Below are 17,354 nucleotides of genomic sequence, written 5' to 3'. Positions count from 1 at the left end.
CACTTGTAGAGCCAAGGACACGCAACCCTTAGACCTAACAGAGGCACGCCCCACCACAGAACCCAAAAGAGGCACACCCCTCACAACCAACACGGGAGCACACACCTCAGACCAACACAGGCACCAACATTCTCACCCAACTTGGGAGCATACCCCTCAAAACCTAACACGTGCACACATGCCTCGAACCCAGGATGAGAGCACCCCCCTCGGAACCTAACACGTACTCATACCTCTCAGAATCAACACAAACCCATATCCCTCAGATCCACGACGGAGAGACACAGCTATCAGAACCAACGAGGACAGCCAGCCCTTTAAAACCAAGTGCAACTCAACCCTCAGACCCAACACGGACCCACCACTCCGAACAGACACCCAACCCTCAGACGCAGCTCGGCACATACCCTCAAGACCCAATATGGGAGCACCCCCCCCCCAAGAGCCCACAATAGGCACGAACCCCTCAGAACCAACACAGGTCCCCCCTCAGGCCCCACACAGGAGCACAGACACCCCTCGGAAACCAACATGGACTCACAACCCTCAGATTCAGACGGGCACACGCCGCTCCATACCCAGCACAGGAGCACACAACTCAGAACCCAACACACACACACACAAACACCGCGCCGGCAAAAGCCAGGCCCACTCCCCCCGCCCCCGCGCACAACCCAATACAAGCATCACAGGCCGCACACCCGACATCGGAACACACACACCTTCAGACCAACAAGGCCCCGCAACCTCAACGTGAGCGCACGCCCCTCAGGTCCCAACACAGGCAGACACCCTTTGACCCAACACAGGATACGCTCCCCAGAATCTAACACCCTCACAAACCCTCAGAGTGAACACGAACGCACAACCTTCAGACCAAAACAGGCACGCGCCCTCCTCAAAACCCACATGGGGCTTACACACCTCAGAACCAACACAGACATACAACCCTCGTGCCCACCACGGCTGCACACACAACCCTTAAACCGAACACAACCTTCAGATATAAAATGGACACACATGGAGCACACCCCTCAGAACACAACACATAGACAATCCTCACAACCAACCGGAAAAAACACCCCTCCTACAGAACAACCTTCAGACCCAACAGGCGCACGCGCCCCTCAGAACCAACCGACACACATCTCCCCACACAACACGGGAGCACACCGTCCGGAAGCCAATTCACGCACACACACCTCAGAACTGACCAGAACGCTCCTCCCTCGGAACCCAGCACGGGCCAGCCAACAAGCACGCACAACCCTCACACGCAACGTGGCACACGCCTGTCAGACCCAAACTGTGAGAATCAATAAAAGGAAACTTTAGTGAGAACCACGCCTCCTCGACGGCAGATCCCACCGGAAGAGGGGCCTGGCGAGGCCCTACTGCTTCACGATCCCAGGAGGAAGGAAGGTTTCCTCCGGCTCCGGCAGCAGCCCAGCCAATGAGAAGCCACCACACTTCCAGCTCCCAGTTTCCTCCAATGGGCTTTCTGTTTACAACAGCCCCCCGCCCCCCATAAGACAGCGTCCTCGGCGTTCCGTGCCCTAGCGAAGGGTTTTGCCTTAACGTGCTGGTTCTGGGTGGCAGTTCTCTGCTGTTCCAAAGAAGCCTATCCTTTCCGGAACAGTCACGGGCAGTTTTGTTTTTAAGGTTAACAGTGCACGTGCACACACTCCTCAGAGCCCGCCGCCACCCACTCCCCTCACCCAACCCTGGAGCGCACGCTCTCAAATCTGTCACAACCCACCAGGACGCAAGCCCGCAGCCCTGACACGGGCTCGCCCTCCTCGAAACCCACACGCGCCCACACCCGCTGCGGTCTGAGGAAGCGCGGCTCGCCCACAGGGCCGCACCTGGCGCAGCGCGGCCTCCGCGGCGCCGCCCTCCCGCTGCCGGAGCTGCTCCCGGAAGCGCGCCACCTGCTCCAGTAACGCGTCCACGAGCGAGGGCGCCGCGTCCCCCTCGAGCGCGGCCAGGCGGGCGCGGAGGCGCTCTATGAGGGCATCCCGCGCCGCCAGCTCGTCCTGCAGGCGCCTCAGCCGCTGCCCGGCCTCGTGGTACAGGCCACAGAGCGTCGCAGCCGCGCGCGGGGCCCCCTCCCGCCCGCCGGACCCAGCGCCCCCCGAGGACATGGCCGCGGGCCGCTACCGGAGGGCGCGCGGACGACACCAACTTCCGCGCCGGGTCTGGACTGGCTCACCTTCCCGGAACTTTTCCCGGAGCGTCCCGCCCACCGCCTTGACCCCGGCCCCGCCCACGGCCCACAGCCAGGCCGCGCCCCCCCACCGACAGCCCGGCCCCGCCCAACAGCGACCCGCTTGGCCCCTGACCCACCGAGAAGCCGCCCCAGACCGCCCACAGCCTGGCCCCGCACACGGCGACCGGCGTGACCCCTGACCCACGGAAAGGCCGGCCCAGACCCGCCCACAGCCCGGCCCCGCCCCCTGCCAACAGCAGGCCCCGCCCCGCCATCGGCGCGGCCACGCCCATGGCGGCCAGCGTGGCCCCTGACCCACGGAAAGGTCGGCCCCGACCGGCCGCTAGCCCGCCCTGCCCGCGGCCCGCGGCACATCCCAGTCTTCCGGCCCGCAGCAGGCCCCGCCCCCCGCCGACAGCACAGCCCCTCTCCCCCGCCCACTGAACGTCCCCGCCCCCCGCCGACAGCCAGCACGGCCACGCCCCCTGCCAAGAGCTGGCCCCGCCCCACCGACAGAATGGTTCCGCCCCTCACCGAGAGCAAGTACCCGCCCTCTCTCCCGGCCCCAGCCGTTGGGGCCTGGCCTCCCGGGGTGGCTGGCTTGTCCCAGCGGCCCAATTCCCTCCCCCTCCCCACCCCCCCCACCCCCCCGGCCTCCCTCTCCCCGGGTGAGGGGAGTTTTAAGGGAGTCAGCTGAGAGGAGGAGGGAGAGTGAGACACCTCTCATGCAGCTACTGATGGGAGGGAAAGAATGGGTCACTGGCGACTTCAAAGTACAGGACCTGTGCGTGGGTCAAAATCCCTGGGCTGCAAGCCAACTTAGCCACATAAAACAACAGGAACGGGGCGACGTCTCCCTGAGCTCAGGGAGATGCCCTACCCACCCAACTGCATGGCGGTGGCCCCTGCATGCCCCTCTCTAAGATAGGAGAGAGCTGCCCTGTCCTACCCTCGCTTCTCCATCCCTTTCCTTCCCCCAACGTCCCAGACCAACTCCAAGGGTTTTTGTGACTCCTCGCTATTTTCTTTTTCAGTCTGATCTTTCCCCCACAATGACACCCAGGCACATCCGTGATCTTTCAAAGGTTCCCTCCCTCACAGCGGCTGCACCCCTGCCCTGCATGTGTGTGCTCCCCCCTTCCACCCAGGCCTAGTCTGGTTTTCCCCTTTAAGTAATCCATAGCCAAGCTTGGGCTGGCCCCAGGGAAAACACGCACAGGCTTGTAAATCAGACAAGTGTATGAGCAAAGCCAGCTCACACTTCCTCCTCTGTAGAGGGAAGATCAGAGTCAGTACCCTCCCTACTGGTTAGGGGTGTTGTGGGGACTAGAAGATGAGGTGCACTTGTCCTACACAGTGTAAGTCCACAATCCCTGAGGCTATGGCTATGGATGACACCTTATGTTTGGCTGAGGCAGTGGTGGAGAAAAAGAAACAGCGCTGGCCCCACTGCTGCTGGAGGTGGGATGAGTCCTTATTCTATTCTTACATGTACAGCTTGGGGCAGGTTACTCAAGTGCCCTCGAGCCTGGTTCTCAACTGTGAAGTCCACATTCCAGTCTCTCATCCATCACTAGAGGGACCTCGGGCTTTGTCTGCTGATTTGTTTTGTACTGTTTTGCCCCAATGAGTGAGGCTTTGCTCATCAGAAGGTGGTAGTGGGGGCATCACCCTGGGATCAGGGCCACGTACAGAGGATGTGCACCTGGGTGCACCCAGGAAGCAGGGCTCGCGGTCGCTAGTGAGGAGGTCACAGAACAGACTGTGTTGGCTCAGCTCCCGGAAGAGAGGTCTTGAGCTGCCCAACATTGCCTCCCAGGCCCAGTGTCCATGCCTCCTTCCAGCTCCTGACCACCTCTCCTCAGCCCCACATGAGGCTCTCTGAGGTCCAGCTCAGCAGGGAGACTGCCACCAGGGGCAAGTTCAATGTGGGAGGCTCAGTCAGGGGCAAGAGGGGAAGTCAGAGTCCCCACCTTACCCACCCTTCCACGTCCCTTCCTCCAGGTGCCTCTCTGACCCCAACGGGATCCCAGCTCCAACCCCGACTCCTCCTGGCTTTCATTCAGAGTCCTCAAAATAGACAGGTGACCTGTGACTGGACACCAGAAGGGAGGAGAAAGCCATGCAGGTGCCTGGGCAAAAACCTTCTAGGTGAAGGGAACAGAAAGGGCACAGTCTCAGGGCTGAGTGCTAGGCCTGGTCAAGAACCTCGAGGAGGCTGCACCCACAGGAGTGGAGCAAGCAGGAGAGGGCATGAATGGGTCTGGGACAGATTGAGCTTCCAATGTGGATACTCAGTTGGGCTCCTGAGGGGCACGGGTCTTCCCCAAAGCCCTCAGACTGCCATGTGCACATAGGGGCCACTACTCAGTCTAACTCCTGGCTGGCCTGCCCCCAGTTCTAATGCAGTGGGATCTAAGGGGACCCTCCTCTCCTTATCCTGCCAGTGGAACTAAAGCACATGCCCTGTAGACTCTTGGGAGCCAGGAAAGTATGGGAACACATGAATATGGCCCAAATGGTGTATGTGAGTAGTTTGTAGCCACCATCATATTTGCTCCTGAGAGGCAGACAAAGGAGAGAAAATTCCGGACTATTCTAGGACCTGAGGCCAAAAGTGGGAGAGGTTGTGCTCAGCCAGTGCAGTCCCAGCCCACCCCACACAGCCTAAACTGCTGGTGGTTTGAGCTGGAGGCAGCCCTTTGCTTCTGTCCTGATGACCACTTCGGTCCCCAAGGCCCCTTCTATCCATGTGGCCCTCTCTGGCCTTGCACCCTCTCCCCCAGTGGGCGTGGGGCTGAGTGCAGGGAGACTCAGCATCAGGGAGAGCCAGAGCCCCTGAGGAGCAGGCTGCACCGGACCCTCAGGGTGAGTGCAGGTTCCTGGAAGGCCCTCCCTCCAAGAGACCTCTGGCCACACTGCCACAGTGCCAAATGACTCACCAATGGCCCACCATTAGCTCACCTGGGGGAACAACGCCTGACCCAGCGCCTACAACAATTTCTTGACTTAGTGATCAAAATGCAAATTTGGTGGGATTCATATTTAGTTCCTGGTGGGCACAGGGTACCTCAGGGCAGCTTGTTTCCTGGCCAGAGCTCAGGGACGTCTGACACCAAGGAAAGGGCCCCAGCAGGGCCAAGGAGACTTGCCTGGGTGCTGGGCTGACTGGTAACCTAGGCTGCCCTCCTCCCTCCTTCACAAGAGGGCGCTCCGGGCCCCAGGATGCCCAGGCTGTACCCTCAGCCTTCTGAGGGCCTGGAAAAGGGTGTGCCACATGAGTGTCCACAAGGGGGCAATGTGGGCCAGTGCTTCCAGGGGCCAGCCAGCCTGGGGACAAGAGCCTCAGGCAGGACCCAAAGTATGGTGCAAATCCCACCCTGTGTGGATGCCCAGGGGTCTCATCATCGCTGAGCCAGCCCCTGACTGTCCCTGCACATGCAGCCTGCCCCCGCTGGGCTAGAACTCATCTGTATATCACTCAACAATCTTGTTCATCACCAAGTTCATCACAGAGGTAGAGATACCAACCTGCTCTCTCTTGTGTAGGCCCCAGTGTGTTAGGGGGAGAATTTGACTTCAGTCCTATTGGTCTAAAGTGTGGTTACATCCAAAAGCTTCCATGGGCCTGAAAGGAGGTGTTTGTTCAGACTTTGTTATGGCACACCGCCTCTGTCCTCTGCTTCTCTCCCTAAGACAGTGTCCAAGGAGATTGAGAGAGGGAACTCATGGGCCCCAGGGCTTTGGAGAAGGGGGTTGTTAGCAAGTGGTGTCGTCCTAGGGTGAGCTTGTTGATGTCTGGTCTCCATGGGGATGACCCTCATCTTCCTCCTGCCCTGGACCCTACTCTGCCTTCCTCTGCCTCTGTCCTCCCCATACATGAGAAGTCCATATGGCTGTAAGAGCCTGTGCCCCACTGCTAGACCACGCTTTGGGGGCCAGGACCTGAAATTCCCTGGGCAGATGGCCCTGGCAGGATTTGTCTCCAACTCTGTCCTACCGAGGATAGATTGTCCTGCTGGTGTGTGTGGCCCTAGGGATACCTAGATAGAGTGGTCATGAGCTGATGAACCCTTCGAGGGGGTACATACTGGGGACACTGAAGGTCTCAGAACAGGGGCTCAGGCCAACATTCCCTCTATGTTGACTGTTCGTGCAAAGAACTCAGGAGAGCCCAAGACTGTGAACCCAGACCTAGCCTTCCAGGATGCTGCAGGATGGGTGTATTTGCCAATGAACAAGGAGAGAACGTGTCTGTTTCATGGTTTAGCGCATGATGTGTAGCCCTGAAATATTTACACACGTGGATGTAGCTCTCCCTGGGGAAGAGATGCGTCTGACACTTCCCTGCTCTCAGCCATTGTCCCTCCTCCCATGGTCTGCAATCTACCTCCCTGTCGCTCTGCCACTGAAAGCATCCCAACCACACGTGGGAGAAGCCTTCGATCTGAGTGCACTAGCTCAGCTGTGGCTAGACCAAGGGGGAGAAAACGGAGAGCGAAGTATGATGACCCGGGGCCCTCGACAGGCCAGTGCTGTTGTCTCACAGGGTGATCTGGTTTGGGAGAGGTTGCTGCTTCCCTAGTAGGCTCAGGCAGCTGTCAATGCTGGGACAGAGGCAGGTGGTAGTGTTCAGTAAGGCTTTAGATCAAGGACTTGCAGGAGGTGAAGGAGTGAGAATTGCAGATTTCTGAGGGAAGAGCCTTCCTGGCAGAGGGAACAGCTGTGGAAAGGCCCAGAGACTAACTGAACCTGTGGTTGGGGCTTTCAGCATGGGGGAAGAGGCCACAAGCCCAGGAGTGCGGCAGTCCCGGGGCGGGGGAGGGGAAGCAAGCAAAGGCGTTCTGCCCTGAGAGCCTGCAGAAGGAATGCACTTCTGCAGACAGCATGAGTTTAGCCCTGTGAGGCCCGTGGCAGACTTCTGATCTCCAGAACTGTAAGAGAATATATTCGGGCTGTGTTAAACCTCTGAGTTTGGTGTGATGGTTGCTGCAGCTCTAGGAAACACACACAGACTGGGGTGGGGTGTGAGAGAAAGTGAAGGAGGATCTGAAGTCATGCCCCTGAGCAATGAGGCGGGTGGGTGGCGCTGCCCTCACCTGGGATGCGGGAGGTGGGGTGCAGAGGGGAAATGACCCCGCCAGCCTGCTCACTGTGGCGCCCTAGCCCCAGGCATAGCGCTGTGTGTGGGATGCCCTCAGCCGAGGTTTGTGACATAAGCAAATGTTTAGGTGCTCAGTAAATATGTGTGGCACGCGGGAGTGAATTAATGATTTGACAAGGCTGAGCTGGGACACCCCCCCCCCCCCCCGCTCCAGTGTCAAGGGGTTGCTGGGGGTGGGGAGCCAGGAGAAGGTCTACACAGACATATTCCTTGCCAGTCTCTGGAGCTCAAGCAAGCTCCCGTGGTCCTGCAGGGTTGGGGCCTCCTCCACAGGGTACTCCCCAACTCAGCTTGCCCCTCCCGCTGCCTTCCTCCCAGCCAGCCTTTGAGTCCAGTCCTGCAGGCCCCTCCCTGCCCCCCACGGATGCTACATCCCCAAAAGCCCTTCTGGAAACATCATTTTTTCTCCATCTTGCTATTTAGTGCTAGGACATCTTTTTCAGACCCTTTGGCCCCAGAGTGAATTCAGGAAGGTTCTCGTCCTATGGAGGCAGAGAGGCCCAAATAGCCCTGCTTTGGGCCAAGAAGCCAACTCTTGGGACCCTCAGTGTCCTCTTCTAGACCTGGGTGGTGGGAGTTTTCTAAGGGGCTCAGTAAGGCAGGGGTCTCTTAGCCAGGGTCCCAAGGTTTGGAAGAAGCACCTAGAGGCCGGACACCTCTGTCAAACTCCAGGGCTAGGTGGGTATGGGTGATGGCAGCTGAGGACAGGAGGGGCAGGAAGCCAGTGCAGCCCTGGCGGGGAGCCTTGACAAATGTCCCCTCTCTTTGGTGCCAGTGTATGCACCTGTCCCATAGAAAAGACATGCACAGCCTGCTTTTATTATGTATTAAACACATTTGTACCGCGTGCCCACCATGTGGCTAGCATGTGGGCCCTGCCCTGGGGAAGTCATCCTATTTGGATGAGGGTGATGTGGAGGTAACCTCACCTGTGAAGGTGATGCCCACCGGAGCCCCCAGCTGGTCCCTTAGGCTATATGGTTATGGTGGCTCTGGGGTTTCGGCTCCTCCATTCTTTGTGGGAGTGTTTTCCTTCTCCCAGGAGCCACCCTCCACCCCCTCCTCCATCCCTGCCCCCAACAGGAGAATGAATGTATTTCGTTCCCAGACACAGCCTTCTTCTTGGTGATGGCAAGGGTATTGGCTGACATTTGAGGTGTCGGCTGATAACCAAGCTGTTACCTGTCAATACAGGTGTTGGTGAATGCTGAAGTGTTATCTGTTAAGAGTTATGATGTTCAATGTGAAAGCTTAATGCTGATTAGGGTAATTTTTAACAAAGATTTTTGAAAACAGACCGCCGAGGACAGGCAAATCCAGAGTGAAGGCCTTGGGGTGGTAAGTCAAGTCCCCAGCAATCAGCTGGGCTCCTCAGGTGTTTGCTGAAACTCTGGAAAAACTTCAGATGTAAAGTCCCTTCAGGTGGGAAGAGCCCAGGGAAAATGCAGTCCTTCCCCAATGCATGGGGACGTTGGGTTTCAGAGAGAGGGACTAACTCCAGCCTTGGTAGCCCCAGAACAGAGGCGGAGCTCCCCATGTCCTCCTGACCCCAGTGCCTCACACTTCCTTCTAAAAGGCTCAGAAATTCATGGCCCAGGGGACTTCTAGACGTGTGGGTACAGTGGCTGGCTGGAGAAATGGCAGAGAACCAGATCCATCTACAGTGCCCACCCACACCTGGGCCTCTGGACTTCCCCCACCAGGCTGTACACTGAAGGTTTCTATGCTGGACTGGACTGGACAGAGGGTCCCTGGACTGGGGGCCAGGGGGCAGAAGGGGTAGAGGTTGCAGCACACATTTTCACAATGCTGAACCCCCAGACCTGCCCCCGCTCCCCACCTCCAGAACACTAGAATCTGGGCCTTTCCCTTCCAGGCAGGACAGCAGAGAGATTTTCTCCAGCACATCTGATTAGCCAGGAGATACTGGGGTGCCATGGCAAAACTGACAGTCAGCAAGCCCCATTCATGAGTCCCACTCTGCAGCCTGAACAGTCAGCCAGGATGACCAGACATCTGAGGGACACCTGTGATGTGGAAGATCAAGAAGAAGCAAACAGAAAGGGGTACCTGGGAGGAGACAAGGACTATGCTGGAAGAAGACTTAGAAAATCCATCATTAATGTCCTCAGGAAGAAAAAATTATAGTCATGGAACAAGAACTAGGTGTTATAAAGAAGGAATATTCACCAACTATAAAGAGCTCTTGGAGTGCTCGCTTTGGCAGCACTATATATATAGTATATATACTATATAAAGAGCTCTTGGAAATTAAGAACATGATGATGGAAACTGAAGACCCAGTGGAAGAGCTGAGAGCTAGGATTGAGGAAATCTTGCAGAAAGTAGACCAAACAGTTGAAAATAAGAGGAAAGTGTTAGAGAACTGGTCAAGTAGGTGTGACATCTACGTGGCAGGAGTTCTCAAAAGAGAATAGGCGGGAGGAAAAGCATTGAAGAAATACTTGAACAACCTTCACATAAATTAAACCTGAATTTCCAGATTGAAAGGATCTACTGAACGCTCAAATCCAAGTGTGAGAGTAGGTGCATACTAAAGGCCCAGTAAAGGGCAATTTCAGAACACTGGAAACAAAGAGAAGTTCTTTCAAGCACCCAGAGAGAAGTAATGGATACTGTACAAATGACAGGGCTCAGAATGACTTCAGACTTCACAAAAGCAAAACTTGCATCTGGATAAAAGTTCTCAAAATTCTCAAATGCTTTCTAAGCCAGAATTTTACACTCAGCCAAACTATTAATCAAGAGAGAGGATAGAAGAAAGACTAAAGGTTCTTTTTACCAGCAAAAATGGGTTTATTCAGGACAAGCAAGCTACAACAAAATCATAGGTGCGTCCAACAGACAAAGGAGGGGACATTATTTTACGGAGAAGGAGGAGGAAGTTGGGAGGGGCTGTTTCCAACAAAAGTCTGTTGGAGAAAAGCGAGAGTTCAGGGTGATGAGGGTTTCTCATTGGCTGAGTTGCAATATAGTTGATTTATAGAAGGTGCAGTGTCCATCTTTCCCTGTTGAAACCTGTCATTGATGATTTGGGACTGTTGAGGATGCTTCTGTTAGAGATCTGTAGTCGACAATTCTTCCTGTAGCCCACACTGAATGTTCCAGCTCCCCCTGCCAGCCTTCCCTTCTAGTATCCCCAGGCCACTGTAGTGAGGTTTCTTTACATTTGTTTTCATATTTCGGAAAGATAAGACCTCAAAAAATGTAGGCCCCAGAGCCCTTTCTCAGGAAGCTGCTTGAGGGTGTGCTCCACCAAACAGAGGGGGGAAATCAAGAAAGGGGAAGTCACGGAATGGAGAACACAGGAAATCCTCAGCAGAGAGAAGGACGAAGGGATGTCGCAGTGCTGGGGCAGGCAGGTCCCGGGGTGAAGGCTGTCCGTCAGCTGAGAAAGCAGGGTGTATTTTGAGTTGATAGGATACATCACACACCAGGAGATCTTGGGGGAGAGCTGGACATTTGACAGAATTTAGAGTTGAATTTGTTGCGAGAAATTAAACAACATAAAAAAAGGTGACATTAACTTCAGGGCAAACGAGAAGTAGATCAAGAAAGGAAAAGCTGTCAGCACATATTACATGGCTCAGACGTGAGTGGTGTTTATAACTAGCATCACGCTACCAACCATGACCATTGGTCTGAACAAAATGATGATGTAGTGATATCAGAGGTCAGGAAGTGGCAACGTAAGTGTGTTACTTGGGAATATGGAAGTGAAACCAAAAGAATGAGCTCAAACTTGCCATGGAAAATGAGGGGTGCAGGGACGGCTGTGTTTTATAAGAAGACTTGTAAAACCATGTAGCTCTCTACACTTCATGCGCGTAAAACTCTGGTAATGAGTCAAAACTAAATTTAAAACACACACTCTAAATGAGTTGTGTGCCCAATTTTGTCTCGTTGGTGAACTGGCAGGATGTGAACGTGTGCCTCAAAACCGGCTCATTTTTGTGCAGCCCTAGAAAGAGTGAAGGTAGATTCTCCTTGTAATAAGTAAATACACGGGCGTGTAGTAACCAAATGCTGCTTTTACCTGTCCTTAGATATTACGGTGCCGAATAACAGTTTTATCTTCAGGAAGTTTTTGTTAAAAAGCCATCTCATTGTTCTCATCTGTATTTATTTAGTTGTTAGTGAGTTAGAACGTGTTTAAAGTTGTATTAGTGGTAACATACAGTTCCCATTTTCAACTAAAGGGGTAGAAACTTGTAAATAACTCGTAAAAATGCTTTAAAATTTTTTTTCAATGTTTATTTATTTTTGAGGTGGGGGGAGGGGCAGAGAGAGAGGGAGACACAGAATCCGAAGCAGGCTCTAGGTTCCGAGCTGTCAGCACAGAGCCCGACGCGGGGTTCGAACTCAACAAACCGCGAGATCATGACCTGAGCAGAAGTTGGATGCCCAACAGCCCAGCCAGTGGAGCTTTTTATACTCAATCCTTGTTAATGCATGCATTTTGCACATATTCCTTCCCAACTTGTCCCTTTCCTTTCAATTCTGTTTATGGTGTTTTTAACATTCACCTGTAGGGAGTCACTTTTATGTTGCCCTATCTGCTGGTTCTTTCCTTTATACTAAAAAAACCAGTTGTTTTCACCTTTGGTTTGTGCGGGGAGAGCCCGCCTCCTCTCATAGTGTATAATCACCTACATTCCCTTTTAATGTATTTTTCTTTTTTTAAACATTTTAGATCTTTGATCTGGGGTGAAACTTATTTTGGCATAAGATGGGAGGTAGGCTTTCTTTCTCTCTGATGGTCAGCCAGGCATTCCAACCCTATCTGTGAATGCATTGAGATAAACAGACACAACTTTGCCCTTAATTTTTTGCAGTATGAAACAAGAAAAAAAAAAAGCAATCTTGTATTTTTTTTTAATTTTTTGATGTTTATTTACTTTTGAGAGAGAGAGCAAGAGAGCGGCAGAGAGAGGGAGACACAGAATCTGAAGCAGGCTCCAATCTGTCAGCACAAAGCCCAAAGCAGGGCTCCAACTCACAAACCGTGAGATCCTGACCTGAGCCAAAGTCGGAGGCTCAACTGACTGAGCCACCCAGGCACCCCAGCAACCTTGTATTTCTGTGTGTCTCTGTGGGAGCTGCCCACACACAGGCTCTGAAGCCAGACTTGCTGAGAGCAAGTCTCACACTTCTGAGAGCCCCCGTTTTCTCATCTGAAAATGGGGCTCCCTGCCATCCCGTGGTGGGTGTGGGATGAGCTGGAGGACGGGATGTGAGCAGGTGCTCAGGGAAGGCCACGGGTGCCCCCTGACTAGGCCTGGTTCAGCCACACCTCCCCACTCCTGTGAGCCCCGCCCCACTCCCCTCCTGGCTTTCCTCACATGCTAATTAACCCCAGTTTCCCTGTGAGATGGAAGCATCTGCTTTTGGAGTCCTTGTCAAGCAGACTCTGCCCTTCCTCCCCCCAGCTTCCCCCCTCCAACCCTGCCCCCCCACCCTACCCCTCCTCACAGCCAGCTCTGGGCTGGGCACTGCTCAGAAGTTCACTGTAGGTGGGCCATATTCATCTTTCCCTAGTCCCACCACTGTCGAAGGCTGGGAGGAAAGGCAGGGGGCTCAGAAGCAGGGCATCCTGGACCTAAGCCATTCTAAGCTGTCGTGGTGGGCACAGGCTGAGCACTGCGTCTGGGGCCCAGGAGGCTCCCCCTCAGCCCGGGTGGGGATGGGAGTACAGGAGGGCATCACAATGTCAGGTGCAATTCATGAGTCCCACTGATTGATTGGCCTGAGGGTGGCACATCTGGAGGGGTGGTGTACCCAAACCAGCAGCTGCGGGCCTCGGAGCTGCCCAGCATGGTTAGGAGGCCCATGAGAGTGGGGACTGAGGACCAAGTCCACTCAGAAGGGGGAGAGGAGTGGTGCCCCCTGGCAGGTGGCAGCAGGCCTGGTGAGGCTCTCCTGGAGCCCCAGAGGGGCCCAGCTGGGCAGGAAGTTCTGGGAGCCTGGTGGGGCAACTCCCTCGTTCACTCCTACTGAGGCAGGGGCCTGGAGGACAGCCACGTTCCTCTTGGAGGTCTCCCTTCCTGGGAGGAGCCCTCCCAGGCTGCTCCTTATTCCTCTTACCCCTGGTGGAGGAAGGCTTCATACTCCCACCTCATCCCAGTGTCCACTGCTGTTGGGGAGGGCCACCTGTCCCCTGACCTCAGGCAGGGTGCTAGGTGGGGCCCCCTGGGGGTGCCAGGAGGCCTTCCCATCCTGAGGACCACAGCTTCCCCTTCCCAAGCCCCATGGGCTTCCCCTGCCAGCCCCTGGGCCTTCTGGAGGTCATGTGGTCAGCAGGGTGCAGGAGCTTCTGAGTGGGGGTTTGCAGAGGAGGATAGAGAAGGCTCCATGTGTACAAACACTCACCTCCTCCACACCACCAACTCCGGAAGTGGGACCCAGAATAGAATGGGCCACTTTCAAGTTCCAAATTGGGCTAGGGGTGGGGGCTGAGGGTAGGGTGGTTGGTTGTAAAAATAGAAACAGGAGTGTGTGCGTGGGCTCCACGTCCTCTACCCACGGGTTGGTGTCTAAAAATAGAACTTCCTAGTGGGGCGACCTGACTGTTGTTCTCTGTGGAAAATTCACCCAAACAAACCCCTGGGAGGGCAGAGACAGTAGTGGCCTGGGCTTCGGGGGATGCTGTTGGGCTTTGCTGGCAGGGGGCAGCCCATTTGGGGAGGGGAGGTGGGTGTGCAGGGAGCCCCACAGTTCAGTGGTCCTTCTTGTGTGGGGAGAGTCCTCCCAGGCCAGCAGGGCCGGCCGGGTTCTGTCGTCCCCAGAAAGGCTCCTCTGACTACATCACCCTACACGTCGCTCAGGCTGGCCGAGAAGGGAGCCAGGCTGAGCCACACACTCAAGCCAGGCCGGTACCAGGCATGAGGGGCAGCAGGCAAAGCCGGATCCAGGCACTGCCCTCCAGGCTATCACAGTGGGCAGCCCACCCAGAAGCCCACAGACAGGGCTTGCCACCGGGGGCAGCCTCCGATCAGGGCCCAGTGCTGGACAGTGCTGGGATGCAGAGCTGACTGACAGGGCCCTGCCCCCGGGACCCCTGCCTGGTGGGGGTGCTAGCTAGAAGTTCCAGCCAGGGCTATCCAGAGGGGTAGGTGGGGCTGGGCTGTAGGCGGGCTTGTGCAAGAATGCAGTGTGCGGGAGGCCTCCTGGGGCAGTGGTACTGAGCTGCTTCTCCCAGGAAGGATGCAAGAGGGCTAGGAGGCAGTGGGGAAACCAGTTGTAGGAGTTCTGGCTTGGAGTCTGGATGAGACTCCCCATTTCCACCCGGCACTCAGGCATCCCGTAAGCCACGGCCTCCACTGTCCACCCTCTGGCCCCCGCTCCTGCTCTACTGGTCTCCCCTGGCCACCAGCAAAGGAGGGTAAAGTGGAGTGAGGGAATGCTGGAGGGTGGGCCCAAGGTTCAGAAATAGCCTAGAGCTGAGGCTGACCACTCCCGCCCAGCCTGTTCTCCTTGCCAGAGCACATACCGCTAGTGAGTCCCCTGGAAGAGGCACCTCAGAGCCCAGCAGCCAGCACCCCCTCCCGCCTTACAGAGTCAGTCCCTCTCTGTCACCTGCTGGGCCCTGTGGCCAGAGGCCCTGCTCCTGCGGTTCCAAATGGCCTCCCCCAGAGGGGGCTGGGACAGTGGGAAGGGCACTTGTTCCCTGCTGTTCCAACTGGCAGGCAGACTGCCAGAGGGGGCAGTGGTACAGCCAACGGCCTTGGCCCGGCCCGAGAGCAAGCCCACCAAGGCGTTCCAAGCCCCTTTCCTTTCTCCCCATAGCCAGGCTGGTGAGGCAGTACTTGGTATGACTAAGGGCCACTCCTGGGGTTGGGATGGGTGACAAGGTTGATGCTTCTGGGTCCTCTGGACACAGCTCTGCCTAAGCCCGCCCTTTCCTCGCAGCTGCCCCTCGAGGCCTTTGTCTATTCATCCTACAACTATTTTTTGAGCATCTACTCTGTGCCAGGAAGGCACTGAGACCCTGGAGAGGCCGCAGTGATGCAGTCAAGTGTGGTCCTGACCTTGTAAGATGACATTCCAGAGGAGTCCAACCATAACCAATAAAAATATATAGGGATTTAGGGAAGGGGTAGAAAAGTTATGTATGTACGTGTGTGTGTGTGTAATAAATCTGGGGGAAGACTGATGTAGGAGCGAACAGCAAGTGAAAGGTCCTGGGGCAGGAATGTCCCTACAGAGCTCCTTCCCCAGCAGCAAGAAGGCCAGTGGGGTTGCTGGGGGTGGGAAGTAGGGAGAGAGGAGCTCAGAGAGGGAACAGAAGTGTTGTGCAGACACGTGCCCTCAGTAAGAACCCAGGTATTTGCTCTGGGAGATTCCACAGTGGACGGGTAACATGATCTAACTGACATTGTGATTGAATCCCTCTGTTGTGACATTGGATACTGTAAGGCAAGGACAGGAGCAGGAGACCAGATGAGAGAGGGTGGTATGGTGAGGGTCTGAGAGGGGTCAGGATTCTAGACGGACAGAGTAAGCATAGAGTTAAGAGGAGGAGAGGCATGAAGAACGAGGCTGGAGATGGGAAGGGCAGGGGAAATGAAGTGCCTGCTTTCCAATGTGTTAAACCTGAGATATAGGGGCGCCTGGGTGGCTCAGTCGGTTAAGTGTCTGACTTCGGCCAGGTCACGATCTCACGGTCCGTGAGTTCGAGCCCCGCGTCAGGCTCTGGGCTGATGGCTCAGAGCCTGGAGCCTGTTTCCGGTTCTGTGTCTCCCTCTCTCTCTGCCCCTCCCCCGTTTATGCTCTGTCTCTCTCTGTCTCAAAAATAAATAAACGTTAAAAAAAAAAATTAAAAAAAAAAAACCCTGAGATGTTTGGAGATACCCTGGAAGACATGGCAAGTGGGCCGTGGATCATGAGTCTGTGCGAAGCCTGGTGGTCAGCACAGAGGCTGGTGATGTGACTTTGGGCATGGTATGGCCAGGGCTCGTATGGATGTTGACAGGGAGTGAGCCGCTTAGAGCTCCAAGGTTTTGGGGGAGGAGTAACCTCTGGGCCAGCAGCAGATCTTGCCCCTCAGCTCATCTTAATCTTAACCACCCTCAGACTGCAGCTGCCGCCAGTTGTTCTGGGCCCTGGCACAGCCCACCAAGTGCACAGCCGTGGCTACCCTAGTGATGGGTGTGGTAGAGGGACTAGCCCTGCTCTTTGGCCATCATCCCATGAGCGTGCTTCACGTGACACTGGTGTGCCTCTAACGTGGTCCTGCTCTAGGGAGGCCTGCCCCACTCTTCTCCTCTGGCCGGCCAGAGCTTGTTGCCTCACCTCTGCTCACCTGCGGGGCCGGGCCTCCCTGCACACCCTCCCCGCAAGCCAGAGCTGCCTCCTCACCAGCGCCGGCCCTGCCAGCTCCCACGGGGACCCCTGGGCACCCGGCTCCTGTGGCCTCTGCCTCCTGTACTCACAGGCTGCTTTGAGGTGCACTGGGGTCCCAACCAGCATTCCCTTCCCCTCCAGGGCCTAGAGTTAGACTGGCGAGGAAGGACAGCAGCAACCTGAGCTCTCAATTCTCTCCAAGGCAGGGGCTGCACACTCTTCCCCATTCGGCTGAGATCTCCTGCACACGCAGGCAGTTTGCATTCCTGGGAGATATTTCTCTGGACCACCTGGTTTGTCCAAACCATCTGCAATGAGCCTCTCTGCCGTCACCCACCTTGGAGTGTGGCATCTGAAGTCAGCCCCTGCCCATCCTGTCATGCTGTCATGCAGGGGCTGGAGGCATGGATGTCTGGCTTTTTCCCACTCTGTTCCAGGTCTACCCCCTCCCTAGCCACCCACTCCAGAAAGAGGTCACTCATGGATGACACAACAATGTCTGCTCATGTGCCTATCTGCTCCTTCCCACAAGAGAGAAGCAAGAGCGAGGATTTCCCTGCATCACCTTGGGGTCGCCAGGGCCCAGCAGGGGTCAGCACTTGGTCTGCTGAACTGCCA

The 17,354-nt window shown here is 55.8% G+C and overlaps 1 protein-coding gene across 2 annotated transcripts in view; it reads right to left on the bottom strand.

The window, feature by feature from the left end:
- TNIP2 (TNFAIP3 interacting protein 2) overlaps nt 1–2,230 on the bottom strand; it is a 35,699-nt gene extending 33,469 nt beyond the window's left edge. The window contains exon 1 of one of the 2 annotated variants that reach the window (XM_045474772.1): nt 1,866–2,230. In XM_045474772.1, the coding sequence (XP_045330728.1) occupies nt 1,866–2,144 (279 nt within the window). In that variant the 5' untranslated portion in view covers nt 2,145–2,230. The remainder of the gene's footprint in view (nt 1–1,865) is intronic. The other variant, XM_045474774.1, reaches the window with a different exon arrangement.
- Between the last annotated feature and the right edge of the window lie 15,124 nt (nt 2,231–17,354).

This window comes from Leopardus geoffroyi, chromosome B1, assembly GCF_018350155.1.
Source record: "Leopardus geoffroyi isolate Oge1 chromosome B1, O.geoffroyi_Oge1_pat1.0, whole genome shotgun sequence".
Classification (NCBI taxonomy): Eukaryota; Metazoa; Chordata; class Mammalia; order Carnivora; family Felidae; genus Leopardus; species Leopardus geoffroyi.
The sequence above is the reverse complement of the archived record's forward strand: the minus strand, read 5'-3'. Positions and strand labels throughout refer to the sequence as shown.